The 12,406-nt window shown below is 48.8% G+C and overlaps 1 protein-coding gene across 6 annotated transcripts in view; it reads left to right on the forward strand.

Annotated features, from left to right (window-relative positions):
• The window catches only part of VOPP1 (VOPP1 WW domain binding protein), a 205,702-nt gene that overhangs the window by 165,923 nt on the left and 27,373 nt on the right, over positions 1–12,406 (forward strand). For 4 of the 6 annotated variants that reach the window (XM_086365543.1, XM_086365541.1, XM_086365542.1 and 1 more), the window contains one exon: positions 7,385–9,855. The exons of the other annotated variants lie outside the window; for them this stretch is intronic. In XM_086365543.1, coding sequence (XP_086221669.1) covers positions 7,385–7,575 — 191 coding nt within the window. In that variant the 3' untranslated portion in view covers positions 7,576–9,855. Of the gene's footprint in view, positions 1–7,384; positions 9,856–12,406 lie in introns of those variants that run through there. 6 annotated transcript variants of the gene reach the window in all.

Here is a 12,406-nt window from a genome sequence, read left to right on the forward strand (position 1 = left end):
CATCTGTGGCACATACCTGTTCTTGCCTGGCCTTTTTTCTGTGGTTTTCACATATACAACGTCTTCGTCACTCCATCTCCCTGAATGAGTCAAAACTGAGTGTGTCTCCTCTCTGTGTCTCTTCTCTGTGAGATCCTGGATATTCTGCCACATCAGTATGTTGTCAGGAGTTCTGCTTTAGCCAAATCAGCAAGCATAGTGAGCGTCTGGGACACACACATCCTCCATGCCAGCCGATGCCCCCTCTAGCCCAGGAGCCTCATGCCACCCCAGGAGAGTGCAGCCTCCACTCCTGCTGTCTGTGCCCTCAACCAGTCTTTCTAGCAGTTTCATCCTTGTGTTTGTTCACTTGAGGGTTTATGTTCTTGACAAGTACAGAATTTATCCACCTCCCATTTGTTGTTTCTTTACTATTCTAAGTACCTCTCCATCTCCATGCTCAGATGTTTTAACCCCACCCTTCCGGTTCCCATGTGATGAGACTGCTAACATAACTGTCCAGTTAAGTCAGACACACTTGTCATCGTTTCTCATTACCCTCCAGTGTGAGTGACGGTGCTGCACGAATGTTCCAGACATGCCCTCAGCACATCTCTGGTACAAAAACCACAGCCCTAGCCTGCCCCCACCCCCGTCGCTTGTGATGGGGAGGTGGAGTCGTCCCTTCGAATGCTTCTATCATTAGGGGCAGCAGGTAGGCTTGATGCAGGCCTGCTGGGCATCAGAAGCAGGCATGTCTCACGAAGCTGCCACACGTGTTCAGCGTGGTGTAGCAGAGGCGAGTTCAGGCACCATCCCTCCCTCCTTCCATCGCTTATCTGTCTCATGGATGGGATGTCTGTCGCAATGCCAGATGCTGGCTTGGGTTCTAAGAGTCCCAGGTGAGTTAAATCCTCTCCTTGTATGCAGAAGTTCAAACTATTCTACTACACGGTGGTGCCCAATATGTGGATTCTTTTCTGAGTGCCAAGAGGACAGGGGTCCTAGTCCAGTCAGGATTGTGGTGATAGTCAGTGAGCTGTGATTCCGATCTGAGGCTTGAAAGATAAATGGGAATTAGTCAGATGAGAGGCTGAGGGGGTGGGGATGGTGGTGTGAAGATGGCCCAAGACTTTGCAGGAGGAATGATCTGCATGTTTTAACACTAGGAGCTGCTTTCTGATGAGGGTCTGGAAGAGGTGAGCAGGATACAAGCAGTTGGTTGTTATTGGCAGGACAGTGGGAAATGAGACTGAAATAAGTAAGGACCTGAGGATGGAGGGCCTTTCACCCCTAGTACAGGAACTCAGCTCACAGCCCTGTGAGTGAATTGGTGGCTGTGGTGACATAGGATGTTCAAGTCATGGGTGGGAAGATGAGCTGCGTGTCTGCTGGAGTGTGTTTGAGAAACCTGTCTAAACCTTGAGAAGCAGCCTGGCTGGAGGAGGTGGATGTAGGAATTTGGGATCTGAGCTCTGACTAAACTGTGTGAGGCAGGTAGTGTATGGAGGAGAGAACACTAGAGCCCACTCTGAGCTGAGCTGGTTGTACAGACACAGGGAACAGATGGAGTCACTTAGGAGAGCTGCAGGGACCTGGTGGCCCTGGGCTTGCGAGCCACTCGGTCTTTCTCAGGTGGTCATCACCCCTCCTTTCTTTATGGCGAGCTGGATTCTTCTGCATCCCAAGAAAAGGTTGGCCTGGCTCATCTCCTCCTCTGTTAGTGGCCAGTGAGCTTGGTGGAGTGGCAGCAGGGTCACTGTGAGGAAAGCGTGGCAGCATCAGTGGAATGGTTCCCCTCAGGTGGAGCTGCTATAATTGACTAATGTTTGCTGAATCTGGGGTTCCCTCTCAGATCTCACCCAGACTGTCAGGGAGGAAAGAGGATGGCAGTAAGGAGTAAAATGACTTCTGCTCTGTTGAGAAGCACAGTGTGGTTGGGATAGAGTGCAGCCCAGCGCAGCCTGGCTGGTGACAGCCCTGAACTAAGCCCTCAGTCCTGGAATGCTGCTCAGAATGCAGGTCTAGCGTATCCCCAGCCTTCCGTAGTCTGCTGTGCCTCTGCAGCTGGAGGGAGGCCCATTTCATCACCCTGTTGTGAGAACGTGTCACCGTGGAAAGAGCTTGGGCTTCACAGGACAGTACTGGTGCCTCCGCATAGTAGCTGTGTGACCTTGGCAGGTTATGTCTTGCTGAGCTTCAGTGTCTTCAAGAATATGGATGCAATAGCAATACCCTTGTTGTGCCCACACCACGCCCTTCCCACGTGATAGAGGTATGATGCAGATTGGCATTAACACTTGAGAAGACAGCTGGGCAACTGAGTGGCTGCAGTTGTTTTACTCACATCTCCTGATCCTTTCCTCTCTGTCTCCTGGAGAAATAGTCTTCCTCTGACTCTGCTTCTTCACAGATTCTCTATTTTCTTTCTCTAATTAAACCATCTACCATAAGACTTCAGAATGTAAGGGCTAGTTCTCTTCCCCCACATTCCACCCCCTGTAAGATACAGGGATGGTCCTGGTGTCCCGTTGGCTCCTGACCTTCACTTTTATGTCCTTACAGTCCCAAGAATCCCAAACCACACACTGAATCCCAAACAAACTGGTTCTTCCATTCTCTAACACCATTTTGCTACCATCTGTGACCATCTCTTCTTTGAGGACTTGGGAATCTGTCTGCTCAAATCACCAACCCCCATGGCCTGCAGTGCACGGGCTGCCTGTGTGAGCACCTGGGCCTCCTTCACGCAGGGGGCTGTGGGTCCCTGTGCTGCCGCTCTGAGCTACTGCCTGTGCTCCTCTGCCCATTCGACGGAAAATACTAGGTGCCCTCCTGTGTGCCAGGCTCTTTGCTAGACAGTGGGGTTCAAATTTTGAACCAGGCATATAAGGTCCCTAACCTTCATTGAGCTTATATTCTCCCTAGAAATTCTCTTGGAGAAGGCAATGGCACCCCACTCCAGTACTCTTGCCTGGAAAATCCATGGATGGAGGAGTCTGGTAGGCTGCGGTCCATGGGGTCGCTAAGAGTCGGACACAACTGAGCAACTTCACTTTCACTTTTTACTTTCATGCATTGGAGAAGGAGATGACGGCCCACTCCATTGTTCTTGCCTGGAGAATCCCAAGGACAACGGAGCCTGGCGGGCTGCCATCTGTGGGGTCGCACAGAGTCAGACACAACTGAAATGACTTAGCAGCAGCAGCAGAAATCCTCTCTTTACTATATTTTTGTCCCTAACTGTATAAACATGTTCAAGCACTTCCTGTCCTTAAAAATACTTCTGTCTTAAGAATATACAGTGGGGAAAAGACAGTCTCTTCCATAAGTCGTGCTGGAAAAACTAGACAGCTACATGTAAAAGAATGCAATTAGAATATGTTCTCATGCCATATGTAAAAATAAACTCAAAATGGATTAAAGACCTAAATGTAAACCCCCAAATCATACAACTCCTAGAAGAGAACATGAAGCAGGACAGTCTTTGACATAAATCACAGCAAAACATTTTTTTGAATCTGTCTCCTAAGGCAAAGGAAACAGAAGCAAAAATAAACAAATGGGACAACATCAAACTAAAATGCTTTTAACAGTGAAGGAAACCATCATCAAAACAAAAAGACAGTCTTCTGAATGGGAGAGAATAGTTGGAAATCATATATCTGATAAGGGGTTAATATCCAAAATATATAAAGAGCTTATACAACTCAAACAAGTAACCAAACAACCTGACTTTAAAATGGGCAGAGGATCTGAATAGACATTTTTCTAATCGCCAGTCCAGGTTCGATGCACGATACCGGATGCTTGGGGCTGGTGCACTGGGACGACCCAGAGGGAGGGTACGGGGAGGGAGGGAGGAGGGGGGTTCGGGATGGAGAACACGTGTATACCCGTGGCAGATTCATGTTGATGTATGGCAAAACCAATACAATATTGTAAAGTAATTAACCTCCAATTAAAATAAATAAATTTATACTAAAAAAAATAAAGATAATTATGTGGAAAAAAAAAAAGAAGATATGCAGATGGCCAGGAGGCACATGAAAAGATGCTCTACATCAGCAGTCACCAGGGAAATGCAAATCAAAGCCACCCTGAGGTATCATCTCACACCTGTCAGAATGGCTAAGTTGACAAGTATGTGGAGAAAAGGGAACCTTGTTCACTATTGGTGGGAGTATAAATTGGTGTAGCCACTATGGAGAACAGCATGGAGCTTCCTCAAGAAACTAAAACTAGAGCTTCCACATGACCTTGCAGTTCTTCTCCTGGGTAAACATCCAAGGAAAATGAAAACACCAACTTGAAGAGTACGTGCACCCCAATATTCTGTGTACAGTAGCCAAAATATGGAATTGACTTAAGTGTCCATCAACAAATGAATGGCTAAGAAGACCTGGTGTGTGTGTGTGTACCCACACAATATGGGCTATTACTCATATAAAAATAAAATTCTTTTTTTTTATTACTCATAAAAAAAAGAATGAAATTTTGCCATTTGTAACAACATGGATAGATCTGGAGAATATTATGCTTAGTGAAGCAAGTCAGAGAAAGACAAATACTGTGTGTTACTACTTGTATGTGGAATCCAAAAAATAAAATGAATGAATATAACAAAACAGAAGCAGACTCACAGACTTAGATAACAAAGTAAGTGCTTACCAGTGGGGAGAGGGACAGAGGGAGGGCCAAGGTAGGGGAGGGGATTAAGAGGAACAAACTGTCTAAAAAAATTAACAATAAGGATATGTTGTACAGCACAGTGAAATATAGCCATTATTTTGTAATAACATTAAATGGAGTCTAATTTGTAAAATCTTGAATCACTATGTTGTACACTTGAAACCTAACATAACCTTTAAATCAACTATGCATGCAAGCCTCCCTGGTAGCTCAGACCATAAAGAATCCGCCTGCAATGCAGGAGACCGTGGTTTGATCCTGGGTTGGGAAGATCCCCTGGAGGAGGGCATGGCAACCTTCTCCAGTGTCCTTGCATGGAGAATCCCATGGACAGAGGAGCATGGCGGGCTACAGTCCATGGGGTCGCAAAGAGTCAGACACGACTGAGCGACTAAGTACAGCACATGCATGCATGCTAAGTTGCTTCAGTCGTGTCTGACTCTGCGACCTTTTAGACCGTAGCCTGCCAAACTCTCCTGTCCATGGGATTCTCCAGGCAAGAATACTGGAGTGGGTTGCCGTGACTTCCTCCAGGGAATCTCCCCAACCCAGGGATCAAACCTGCATCTCTTAAGTCTACTGCATTAGCAGGCAGATTCTTTACCACTAGCACCATGTGGGAAGCCCTAAATCAACTATACCTTAATTTAAAAGTGTTTTTAAAGAATAAAAGAAACACACCTTCCCTTATCCTGCACCCCTTTAGCCAACACCCATCCCCTCTCTGGTCTTTGCCCCTTACCCTGGAGCAGCTCTCTGCCCCAGCAGCTGGGCCTCTGTGCCAGCCTCAGTGCTGAGACTACTGGCAAGAAGTATGAGGGTCCTCTTCGGGGAGCGCGTGTAGTACTGCTCGTCCTGCCCTCTCCTCCTCCTCCTGGTGACAAAGCTCCTGCCTCACCGTTCCACTTTCCGCCCAGCCTCCTCTTCTTCTCCTCGTCCACCTGAACCGCCTGTGTCTCTCCTGTCCGGAGTCTTGGTCCTCTCCTCAGTCGCCCTCTGGTTCCCTCCACACGCTCTTCCTTGGGTGGTTTTGGCCACGGCCACGTCTCTGCTACCACTTCCATACCAAAGGCTCCCAGAGCTGCTCGGACTCCTGCAGACCCTGCCCTTCTGTCCCCTCTCTTACCAGGTGGCCCCTCCTCAACACTGGAAGCGGGGTCTTTCATAGGCAGGCCTCTCCTCCCCATGGTCTTCACACTCAGCTGGTCCCCGGTCCTTGGATACGCCTCCTGAACCCCTCGGTCTCTCCTCATTTCTTGTCTCATATTCAAAGGGTTTTTTGTGTCTTTCCTAGACTTTTACATTAGCCTCTCTTTTTTATCTTTAACTTTTTCTTTGTATAAAATATACAGAGATTCAAAGATAAATAAACTATCTTTGCCCTTGAGAAGTGGACGGTCCTGGCTAGTCATGGGCTTGTGAACAAACACATCTCCTGGCAACAGGAAGACACACCACTAGAAGCCTGTTTGAGAGGAGGAGCGGATCGAGGTCCGTCTGTGGCTGATGCGCTCCTCCTGACACCCCGAATGCCTCTTTGACTGTATGTTTCTGTCCTATGCTCTCCTTCAGCACATTTGTAGATTTCCAAGACATCCTGCACACGTTGGTGGGCATCTTTCCAGGAATCTAACCTTTATTCGGTTAAACTGTAGCAGAGGGAGATTTGCACAAAAAAAGACCCCACATAATATACAGGCAGACACTACCTCTCTGGTGCCTGAGCATCCCCTGGGTTGAACGAGGCCTAATTCAGATGCATCTGATTCACTCGTGAACTTAGCTAAGCCCACGAAAAGCCCGGAGCCCACAATTTCTTTCTTGATTCTTTATTTAGTCAGTTTCCTATCACATTATCAACATGATCAGAAAATGCAGATCCAAGAAATAGGCTCAACACAGCAGCTCGGGTATTTCTACTGTTAAACGAGAGTTGGGGCTAGATATTCCCTCTTGTCACCATCTGTGCGCTCTTGCCTCCTGTGTCCTGCACCCTGGGCTGCAGCCGGGCTCAGCCTGCATGTACAGCCTCTCCCTGAGACAAGGGAGCGGCATCTTTCTGCAGCATCCAGGGCAGGGGAGAGCCCACAGACCTGTCAACACACCCCACTGACTTCAGGCCCCTAGGTTGTCTCCCTGTCTGGGAATTTGGTTCACCTGGATGACAGGTGCTCTGCCCTGAGTAAATGTTACCCAGCAGGTGTAAGCACAGCTCATACTTCAGCACACTGTTCTCAAAAACTTTGTGGAGGGGCCTGTGGTGCTTCTAGCCAAGAGCTGGGAACCCCCAGTCCTCTTCTCAGTTCTCTCTTAAGTTGGCTTACCTTTCGGCATCCTGGCTTTCCAGGCTCTCAGGGCTGCTGGGCCGTCTGTGTTGATAATTTTCTGGTGCATGTCCCCAAGTGTTGGCAAAGCTCCTCTGGTTGTCCCTCGGTTGTGGGTTGGCCTCCACCGCACCTGACCCTGCTATCATCCCTCCAACACTCGGGCACCCTCGTGGACTGAGGTGCTTTCTGGCCGTCTGCCCTGTGAAGGAGCCGCTTCAGGAGGCTGGGCCAGCATCTCACCTTTGCTCATTCCCTGCACCCTGGTGCCCTCCTGTGTCTGGGCTTGTTGGCCTGCGATACACGTCCGCTAAGTGCATGACCGATGCAGTGGTCTTCACCGGGGCACCCGGCCGGGCCGTGCTCTCATCTGCTTGTTTGTTTTTCAGGAGCCCAGCCGCTGGGGCTGCCATATTACACGGACCCCGGAGGATCAGGGATGAATCCTGCTGGGAACCCCGTGGCGATGGCTTTCCAGGTCCAGCCCAACTCATCCCAGGGAAGCACGGCCTACCCACCACCCCCTTCCTACTGCAACACGCCCCCACCCCCATATGAGCAGGTGGTGAAGACCAAGTAGCCGGGGGAGCTGCCAGCACCTGCCTGTGTGACGTGGCTGGGAGGCAGGGCGAGGCTGTCGCTTGCTCTCCCTGCTCCATCACTGCTCACTTCCAGGAAAGGTCTTATGAGCCACTGAGGGCAAGTTCCTTTTTGATATCTTCAAAGCACAGCTTCCTCTCGAGTTTTCCTTGGAGGACCAATATTTCAATTCACCCTATGTCTCCTCTGTTGCTTCTGTTTCCAACGTAATCTGTGCTCTGGCTGAGTTGACAGTCCTGAGGGTTGCCCCCCTGAGCTGGCTGCCCAGGCCCATGGGGGGAGACCCCGGCGGAAGGCCAGGCAATACGGGTGAGTGCCTGGGGACGTGAGTGGGGCACGTAGCCCAGGCACCCTGCACACGGCAGGCTGCCGGCTAAAACCAGGCCCCGCAGAGCCAGCAGTTTCCTCTTCCAAAAATGATGACGGGGTGCAGCCTCTGAGCCCCTTCTTCCCCTTCCCTTCCTGAAGACCAGAGCGCTGCCCTTGGTACCGCCAGGGCTGGGAGAGCACTGGTGTGCTGTACCTCAGGGAGATGGGGCTCTAGAATCAGGCCAAGTTGATGTCTGTAGTTCCCCGAAAATCACTAAGGGAAGGTATTTAAATTCATGGGAAATTGCCTCCTGCCTCAAACTGGACATTGCATTCCATGAGCTCTTGGTCTGACCTGGGAGGAAAATGGAGCTGTTTTCAGTGCATCTGGGGAAGGTGGTGTGGAGTCGTGCTCTGAGGTCAGACTCAGAGTCCTTCCTGGGTGTCAGTAGTTCTCTGGCCTGTGATCACAGCCAGGCATCTCTGCACCCTCCCCTGAGGCAGGCCTGACAGTGTGTTGTAATGGACACCTTCAAAGCAGAGAGGTACATCCGGCTGGGAAGCCACCTCGGCCTCTGGAGAAAAGTGTCCCAGCGGAGCACAGCCAGTGGCTTGAGCCTGGGTGGGCAAGCCTTGGCCCTGCCTGACTGATCTCAGCAGGTGTATGCCAGGCTCTGCAGAGGAGAAGCTTGCTAAGAAAAAGACAGGAACACAAAACCCCGGGACTGTAAATAGATCTCTTCCAAAAGGAACGAATAGATTTTACTCACGAGTTAATCACAATTAGAATAAAGATGTGGTTGGAAATGCAAAACTGGCTCAGAAACCTCTCTGGCCCTCGAATCACAGGCCGTCCTGGATTGTTAGGGGACTGGAGTTCTGCTCCTCTACGTAGGTTACGCCCACCATCATGTACGTAAACCCAGATTGAGACCTGATGGGTCATGTATAGGAAGGGCAAAGCGTCGTAGCGGAGACATGTATGTATAGTAATGGGGTGGGGGTGGGGGTGGGGGGTGGGTGCTTATTTTTGAAATGAAGTAATTAGAGCCTTTTGAGAGGTTGTCAGTCATTGAACTTGAGCATCAGGACATCTCACTAGAGTGATACTGAGTGTTTTCATTCCCCATTCCTTGTCTCCATGTCCCTGCTCTGCTGGAGTAGGAGTGAGGAGTCAGGATGGAGAATCTGGGAGCCTCCCCAGGGACTCCATGGGACACTCTTGGAGCCAGATGAACACTGGAAATAGTCTGAACATAGATGCTGCTGCCGGTGCTTTTGACCACTGAGCGTGACCTCTGAACTCCTGTCCCCAACTTCAGTCCCTCCCCACACTCAATTCCTTGATCTGAATGAGCAACAAAGCACAACATTTGCTGTTTACAACCCAGGATAACTACACGGGTCCAGAAGTTTCTCTTCCTCCAGGCCATTCGTTTGGCATTTTCAGCTCCAGTTTCTTCCTTTACAGTTCTGATGAGGAAGCGTCCCAAGTTGGAGTTGGTGCAGCTACATAGGCACCCAAATGTCCACGATGAAATTCTGTTTGGGGTTTTTTTTGTTTTTTTTTTTATAGCAAATGATCTTAAGAGACTAGATGATTTAGGTAGCACTCAACTATTTTATATTCATGCTTGTGTGAGATAAACTTTGTTTTCCCTTGAACATTGGTGAGAACCCACTCAGTGGTCAGTGTGTGTGGAAATTCCTTCTACAGTGATATTTCCTGCCCACTGTTCCCCCATGCTGTCGGTGGACAGTGCCCACTGCTTGGAGCCAGTCCAAGCCAACTTGTGGTGTGTGAAGTCCCATAGAGTCCATGGCTAGGAGTGAACTGGGAGTAGATCTATGCATGCTTTTCCTCTTGTAACACTTGGCTCATTTGTCTTTTTTGTTCTTTTGATAGGGTCATGTTTCCTATGTATGCACAATAAAAATAAATTTGGGCGTGTGCTTTGACTGTTTCGCTGGGGAGTAGCAAAAAGGGTAAAGATGAAGTTTCTGAAGGACAGACAGCAGGCTCTGAGGTTAGCTGAGTGGGGGTGGAGTAGGTGGGAATGCAGTCTCAGGAGAACTGGAAATAATATGCTTTCCGAGAATATAAGGAACTTTTGTTTCACCGACACATTAAAAAACTCTAGCTAAGGAAAAAATATCTGAAGTAAGTAGGACGACAGAAACCCTAATTACATAAGCTCATAGGTAGTACTGGTATTAATTATCTGCGGGGCTGCCTGTGCTCTGTATAGGTAGGGGGGCCTTGATTTTTAAATCTGACTCTATTTGGTCAGAAACTGTATTTCTCTCACATATCTATAGCTGCTACAGTTAGGCTGTATTTTAGATGAATTTCTAACTGAGATAATATTTATCAAGAAGTGTTTCATAATTTACTGTCTTAAAACAGGACAGGAAATCAGGTAGAAGACTTTCAGAGCTAATTCACACATCTCACTGGACATGCCTCGGGTCATCAACTTCCCCCCAATGAAATGGGAGCAGGGTCATTTACACATCAAAGGTCATGACCAAAGGTAGCCAACAGAGTACTCAGTCTCATCTGTCCCCACACCCAAATTTCACCGAACTCCAAAAGTCCATAATGTTAACAGTCCTTCAGGCAAAAGAAGTACAAGATCAGAAGTTGAAATTTCTGAAACAGAAGGTGGGGTGTGGGACTGAGGAAGAAACCCACATCTGAGAAGGTGGGAGCTGAAACTGTAAAGAGAAGTTCAGTGACTCAAAGAATCCAAAACCTCAGTTTTTTCAACTGCAAAATGGGGGTCATACTCAGTTCAGTATCAGTGGCTCAGTCATGTCCAACTCTTTGTGACCCCATGAACCGCAGCACGCCAGGCCTCCCTGTCCATCACCAACTCTCGGAGTCCACCCAAACCCATGTCCATTGAGTCGGTGATGCCATCCAACCATCTCATCCTCTGTTGTCCCCTTCTCCTCCTGCCTTCAATCTTTCCCAGCTTCAGGGTCTTTTCAAATGAGTCAGCTCTTTGCATCAGGTGGCCAAAGTATTGGAGTTACAGCTTCAACATCAGTCCTTCCAGTGAACATTCAGGACTGATCTTTAGGAGGGACTGATTGGATCTCCTCACAGTCCAAGGGTCATACTACTTGTTGCTTACACCAGGCTTGTGCCAGGCACTTTATGGTCACTGAGCAAATGTTAGAAATCCTCTGTTCTTCACTCCACATTTCCCTGAGCAAGAGAAACTGAAGTGGAGAGAGAGAATGTGTTCCCAACTAGTCCTTTGCCCATCAGGAGATGAGCTCCGTGGTGTGACAGGAGCAAATTCCCTTTGAATACATCCAAGATACAAAGGTGGGAGTTGACAGGGCCCCATTCACTGCCACTGCCCCTATGTCACCTTACCATCCTGAAATGTTGGTGTGTGCTGCTCAGTCATGGGTGTAGAGCCCACCAGAGCTGGGAAGGAGAAACCTCAGGCAACTTTTTTTCCCTACCATTTACATGTAGAATGAGATCTGTGAGTGCCCCAGATCCAGCCATGAATGATAAGCAGTATTTTGTCCATCATTACTGGGGTGTATCTTTTGCCATTCCTTGACCCCACCCCCACCCCAGCTGTTTATTATAATGCCCCTGCCTCACCAGCTGTGCCAAAGTGTCCGGGGAAGATCCTGCTCAAAGCCTTTCTCAAAATGGTATGATGGGAGTGGGTATGATTATCAACACAAGCCCCCTCCGTTAAAGCTGGGTCCTGTTGGATCTCCCTACTAGGAGATTCGAGTTCTGACTCCAGCCATAAAGGACTGGCTTTCCTTCTGTGAGGAAAGGCTCCTGATCTTGTGATGAGCAATAGTGTAGTGAGGGTAGAGGAGAGCCACCCTTTCAGCTGGAACAGGGGTGCATGGGAGCGCTGCATTTTCTTCCTCTCTGGACTTGAAACCACAAACAGCCTTGAGGTCCTGAAGCCCATAAGTCATATTTGCCACAGACCTGGTGCTCATTGTACAGGAATTGGAGGTGGATACTTGAGGGATTGAGGGCAGGAGGAGAAGGGGACGACAGAGGATGAGATGGCTGGATGGCATCACTGACTCGATGGACGTCTGAGTGAACTCCGGGAGTTGGTGATGGACAGGGAGGCCTGGCATGCTGTGATTCATGGGGTCGCAAAGAGTCGGACACGACTGAGTGACTGAACTGAACTGAACCAAATATGTACCTTTGAAAAGTGCCTGGGCATAAACAATCCCTCATGTTTTTAAGGAAGAAAGAAAATTTTCATCTTGCTTTAAAGTTTACAAGGAGAAATGCTTTTAGCTGTATGTTCTAGACCAGGAGGAGAAGGCAATGGCACCCCACTCCAGTACTCTTGCCTGGAAAATCCCATGGACGGAGGAGCCTGGTAGGCTGCAGTCCATGGGGTTGCAAAGAGTCGGAAAGGACTGAGCGACTTCACTTTCACTTTCACTTTCTAGACCAGGACTGTCCATTAAAAACATATCAGCTACGTATACTA

The sequence above is a fragment of the Bos grunniens genome, chromosome 22 (assembly GCF_055505025.1).
Source record: "Bos grunniens cultivar Pamir isolate PY7600 chromosome 22, Bosgru_T2T1.0, whole genome shotgun sequence".
NCBI lineage: Eukaryota > Metazoa > Chordata > Mammalia > Artiodactyla > Bovidae > Bos > Bos grunniens.